This window comes from Macrobrachium rosenbergii, chromosome 55, assembly GCF_040412425.1.
Source record: "Macrobrachium rosenbergii isolate ZJJX-2024 chromosome 55, ASM4041242v1, whole genome shotgun sequence".
Lineage (NCBI taxonomy): Eukaryota > Metazoa > Arthropoda > Malacostraca > Decapoda > Palaemonidae > Macrobrachium > Macrobrachium rosenbergii.
Genome location: NC_089795.1, coordinates 70,250,725 through 70,256,828, shown reverse-complemented (window position 1 = coordinate 70,256,828; position 6,104 = coordinate 70,250,725). Strand labels below are relative to the sequence as shown.

General features: G+C 40.3%; 1 protein-coding gene across 2 annotated transcripts in view; it reads right to left on the bottom strand.

Moving 5' to 3' along the window:
- Positions 1–629: 629 nt before the first annotated feature.
- LOC136835386 (protein split ends-like) overlaps positions 630–6,104 on the bottom strand; it is a 66,739-nt gene continuing 61,264 nt past the window's right edge. For both annotated transcript variants that reach the window (XM_067098871.1, XM_067098872.1), the window contains one exon: positions 630–889. In XM_067098871.1, coding sequence (XP_066954972.1) covers positions 782–889 — 108 coding nt within the window. In that variant the 3' untranslated portion in view covers positions 630–781. The remainder of the gene's footprint in view (positions 890–6,104) is intronic.

The window sequence follows — 6,104 nt, the reverse complement described above, 5'->3', positions numbered from 1 at the left end:
ATAATTTAGCTCCTCTCTTCCTTGTTTGGAGCACCAGTATTCTCCAGTTTAGTCTTCGAGTACTGGTTCTCATCTGAAATGTCAATTTTATTTTACCAATTCCTAATATTGACTTGTGGCAGATCCAAGTCTCCAATATATTATTTTGCATAAAATGTACTATGATGGCAAACATTTTATTACCAGAAGACCCAGCTGTTTTTCCTCACAATACTATGCAGGCTGCTGCTTCAGTGTGTTGTTTTTTAGCATCAGGTTTGAGATTACTTTGTTTGCTAGGAGTTTTTCTTGGCTACAACTAAAATGTGGAATAGTTTGCTTAGTGTAGCTGTGGAATCTTCTGGTCTCCAAATATTTAAGCAAGGAGCATTTTCATTCCTGATCTTTGCTGACATCTAAACATCACAATTATTGTTTTATATTTACTATTCTCATATCACCTTTTCCAATAACTTCCCTCTCTGCAGGCTGAGTTCCCTTGGAGCCCTCTTGGGTTTATAGTCTGTTGACACTATCCATAAGCATTTTTAGATGGAAGATTTACAAAAGGGAAAAATGTTACAAGTTTGTCTGGTAGCAAGAAAATATTTTATGCACAAAATAAGAACTTCAGGATATAACACAACCGGTCTAATGTGGGAAAATATTTTGTACAAAGATGGTCATATTTAACAATCCCCATTCTGTATTGTGTATTTACAACACCAGTAACAGTCCTGAAGCAGCTTTAAAAATGTGTAAAATTTACTTTACAGAGAAAATGGGAACGGATTAAAAAGTGTTACACATGTAACTTCATTTGTCGATGCTTGAATACTTTTATGTATCCTAGAACTAAAGTATGCATCTTCTCTGGTTCGATGACATCTCCACACTCAGCCTTGACTACCTGCAAAAATGAAAAAAAAAAAATTATTAAATGTAAAAGAATTTGAAAAAGCTGAATAAAACAATACAATTCCATCTAAGATGTCTTAAAACATTAATGCCCCAAATGCTTTCCCATTCATATGAAAAAGTATGTCACTTGAGTGACCACAACTTTAACATGTTCCATCTGTATAAATTTCAATCCAATGAAAGTGCAGTAAAACCTCTTACAACATTAAATACCAATCCAATTAATACAGAAGAATGCTTAAGCTATAAAGAAACATAAATGATGCTTTGTTAAGACAAATAGCTTAAAAAAGACCACAGGGCTCAAACATTTATTCAAATCTAGTATGGGATTCTCTAACTCTTTACTTGCACTGTTCGTTTATACAATTATTTTATACATTAGCTGAGATCACACACACATTCCGAGTTGTTTTCTATGGATTTTCTCTTCTTCACTTGCCTCGCACTGTTAACTTATACAATTATTTTATACATTAGCTGAGATCACACACACATTCCGAGTTGTTTTCTATGGATTTTCTCTTCTTCACTTGCCTCAAATTGTCACATAGCAGAATCTGGCTATGGCAATGAAAAAGTAATGTTCTCATGATACAAAACCAATCTCATACAGACCCACGAGTCACAAGTAGTCTGATTATGTGCAAACTGTTCCACTCTTGCAAACCTGCTTTAGACCTGAACATACCACCACTCGCCAAACATGGTGGTCCCCAGTCCTCACTGGGCACCACATCTATGAACTAAAAAGTGCTGGTGTGAGGAAGGCCAGAAACCCCTCTGGAGGAGTGCCTGTAGTGGAGATTGAAAGGGACTGGTTCAAACAATGTATACATTACAATGTCAATGATTTGTACTCTTCAGAGAAAGGAGAGGAGAATCCATAACACCCAGTACTCTCAACAGGCATATAACCAAAACGGTGGTACAATCATGCTCAAACCTGATGCCACATGATTCTTTGTTCTGGCAGGAATACAAACCTATACTATGCTTTCGTAAAAGGAGTGCCTCGTGCAAGGCAAGCTCTCGCTGTTACTGACTCTGTAAAAACAAAATCCTATAGCATACTCCTGTGCCCTCATTGGCCTTATGCCCCTTCTACACGGGCAGGGGATCTGCCTGTAATTCTCTCGCTTTTAAACAGTGTTGCCAGATCAAACAGTTCAACACAGGGCCAACGACAATAACACAGGAGTGCCTTGTCCAGCTATTCCCCAAAGAGAAGTTCCCAGTCCTGCTCAGCCATAACCCCCTGCCCCCAACAAGCTGATTGAGCCCTGTCCTGCTCTGCTTTGCCCCACTCCCAGTGCCAGTCACAGGGTCAGGATGGTGATCCCCAGTCGCCGTCTCTCCCTGTGTAAGGTGGTACAAGACCATCCAGCGGAATGTAGCAAGATTGGAGGCTGGCCCATTACCAGTGAACAAGGTCAAAATTGGGCCATTTTCAACACATCCTCCCTGTCATCCAGGATAAAGGGTAGACATCCTGAAACCCTGGGAGAGAGGGGGGGGAAAGAGAGAATTCTAAAATGAAGACCTCTCCCTGCTATAAGTACTGGCCAAGGAGAAGGAGAAGGGGTTTATGGAGTTTATCCTCCGAAACAGAAGTTGGAACTCAGAGTTAGACAACTCTGCACCAGAAGAGCCTCACTGCTTCTCGTTTCTGAAGCAGATGGCGGAGCATCTTCTGGAGTTAAATATGCAGTTTGTCTTCCCTGGTCCCTGTTGATTCAAGGCACCATGAGGGAACTGAATGGCCTAGTAGCAGGGGAAGACGGGTCCTTAGCATCCTCCAGGTTGTAGAGGAGGTCCTAGGTGAGAGTATGGATTCCCCCCTCCCTCCAGAGCCAGTGAAGGTGGGGGGGTGTCTGGGAAGCAAGTGGTCGCAGCTGTTTGGAGCAGAGGAGTGGATAGCGTGACCCCTTAGGAAGGGATATGTACTGCCCTTCACGCCTCCGTTGTCATAGGAACAGATCGAGCTCCCCTCCTACCAGAGCGACTCACCCTAAGGATTTGTGGATCCAGGTTAGACTCATCCCAGGGATTTGTGGATCCAGGTTAACCTCAAGAAGTCAGACCTTGTACCGAAATAGAACAGCAGGTACCGGTTATCGGTTTTTCGGCCATTGTCTAGCGACGAACATCGTCGCTGATATGCACAGATTTCCACTTACTGGCACTGATAATTGTACATTGGTGCTGATACATACCCTCTCGTACATTGTCTGCCACAACCATGAGTGGTCGTCAGTCTTGGGTTTCAATGGTTTCTCTGTCCCTTCCTTGAAGGACTTTGTAGGGGGGTGAAAGAGGTGAGATGTTGCTATGCCCAGCAAAGTCCTTGAGAACTTACCTCAAGCACACAACCCCTCACAAACTGGCCTGTTGGAGATTTTTCATCAGTACAGGCCAGGAAAAGGGGGATTTTGCAAAATACCACCACCTTCCGGTTGAGGGAAAATGATGTCAGAGCATACCAGTCTGATTACAACACAGCAACCCTCTGCCAACCAGAGTGAGGGCCTACAACATCAAGGGGATCGGACCCTCAGTGGCTTTTAATAAGAACCACTGTCCTTCAGGTCCTGAGAGCGACAATCAACCTTCACCTCCTTCTATTTTAAGGACTTAACACACGAATCCTTGGAGACCTTCACCTTGGGACCGGTAGTGGCAGCCAAACAGGTGATATAGGGACATTGAGCCCTGCGGAAGCTCCATTTAAGGAGGAGAAAGACAGCTTCACCGTCACCAGGAAGGTGGTGATGAGTACATATAACAAGTATCCTGATCCCATGCATGCTTATGACCAGCAGGTTGTTAAGTTACAGAGGCCTTTTAAAGGCATCAGAGGTGTCAACTCCCTACCCATTACTGGGGAAGGACACACCCACCTAGCAGCCTGATGAGAGAGAGTCCTCCTGTCTCCTAGTGAGGCTCAATGAGGTAATTTTTATTTTTCAAAACATACAAACCTATGCTTTCATATGTATAAGTTAACCCTCCTCTGACCACTCCACACAGTTTTGATCTATCTCCAAACAGGGAGTGGAATGTGGCTGCAGACAGGGTTGGTTTACACAGTGGAGTCGTCGGGCCATCTCAGGTCATGTGTGACCATAGGCCTAGCAATAGGATTTTGATTTAGAGACAATTCAGTAGCAGCCGAGGAGTGCCAGGCACAAATACTCCAAACATGAAAGTGTTAGGTCCATATGTTAAGAAAAATACAAATCACTTTAAAATTTGATACTACTCCTACGATATGAACCTACATTTTCATAGATGGAGTACTCAGCGAATACATTTACACTGGAGTTCACAATAGAATTAGGTGAAATGTGGAGCACCTGAATAAATAATGGGTTGTAATAACCCAAAAATTTAGATTTATCAGTAATTATTTTAGAATTTTAATTAAGATGAATCACTCTTATTTAATTCTAGATAAACAATGATTAAAATAGAAAATAAGTCCAAATACAGCTGAGTCAATAATTATTTAAAGTCTTAATCTACTGATTAGCAGATCTCGTACAAATTTGCCACCCCACCTCCCCTTCAGGTGGATGTGGCTTTGCTAAATGAGTCTGAAGCTTTAACTGTTCTAGGTGTAACTTTTGACATCTTACTTTTGGGAAACATCTAATGAAAGTTTCAGCAAATGCCTCACAAAAGTTGGGTATTGGTCATAAGGCCTCATATATTTATGACAGTGATAAAATCAATGCAACCTGTTTTAGGTCACTTGTCTTTCCCTTACTAGAATATTGTTCTCTGGTGTGACTGTCTGCTTCTGCCAGAGATTTATCTCTTTTCAGATAAAATGATTCGTGGTGGCAGGTTTGTGTTTCCTAATATTAGCAAGTTACAACTTCGACCAACAACAGATGGTCTCTTATTTGTCAGTTTTTCATAAGTTGTGTTTTAACAGAGATCTTTCATATTCACAAATGATCCCTGATCCCCTTTTCCTGCCAAGAGCAACCAGATTTGCTGAAAAGCAGCACCAATATACAGTAAATATGCCTCACTGTCAAACTTCTCAGTTCTAGAGGTCCTTCATTCCTCACACCATTGGTCTGTGGAACAGCCTCCCTGAGGATATCTTGCAATTGGCACTTACTACCCTAATACAATTCAACTTGTATTTTAATATTTTACTTACATTTTTATTTATTAATTTGTTAATTTATTTTTTCCCATTAACTGATCTTTTTCTGTATTTCCTATTACCCCCTACTACTTCTTTCAAATGAGCACCATATTCTTTAGAAGCTTGATTTTCAAGTCAGTGGCCCCTGTGGGCTTGTTCCATATGAGTAAGGTTCATCTTCTGAATAATATTAATAATAAATATTATTCTAATGCATGCATTTTTCAGTATACCAGATTTGTATATTTTCTTGCTTTTGATATGCATTCCCTGTGCTCAACAATACCACTCTTCATCTTTACTCCTACATATTTTATTGATTACTTTATTTCAATCCCTTTGATCTGAATTAGGCAATTTTCTCTCTTTTGATTGCATATTGCTGTACAGTAGTACTGTATCTCAAACATCCGCGAGGTTAAGTTCCAGAACCCGTCGTGGAAGAGGAGGATTCACGTAAGTTTGGGACTAGTCACTAAAAATGCTTATATCTAGAGTTTAAATCCTAAGTATGAGCCAACTCATGCTCCCAAGGCACTTTAGTTTCATTTAAAAGTTAGCTTAATACATTACCCTTAAAAAAAGAAATACTGTAAATGGCTGACATAAAAATAGAGTACAGTATCGTGTAATGGGTATCTGCCATACTAGTGCATTTACAGTACAGTACTGTATACTAATGTTACCCCTATACTAATTCATTGGCTTCTGTTTTCTTTTGCATTCACAGTAAGGTGAAAGATGTTTTCTTTGCATCATTTTCAGGAAGGTAAACTTCATATGTCACAATTCAATAAAATAAAGAAAACATGTACGTAATGTGCGTAGAGGGTACAGGTACAGTACATTCAATCAAATTAAAATTACATAAAGACATACAGGGAAATAATAAGTTGTAAAACTGTGTACGCTAATTCTAGAGAGAGAGAGAGAGTGAGATGATTGACAGTTAGGCCTACATCCCTCGCCCTAAGCAGGAAACTGTTCATACTAAAAGATTGGGAATGTATGTTTACATCGACAGCTGTTTTGTGATTTTGAG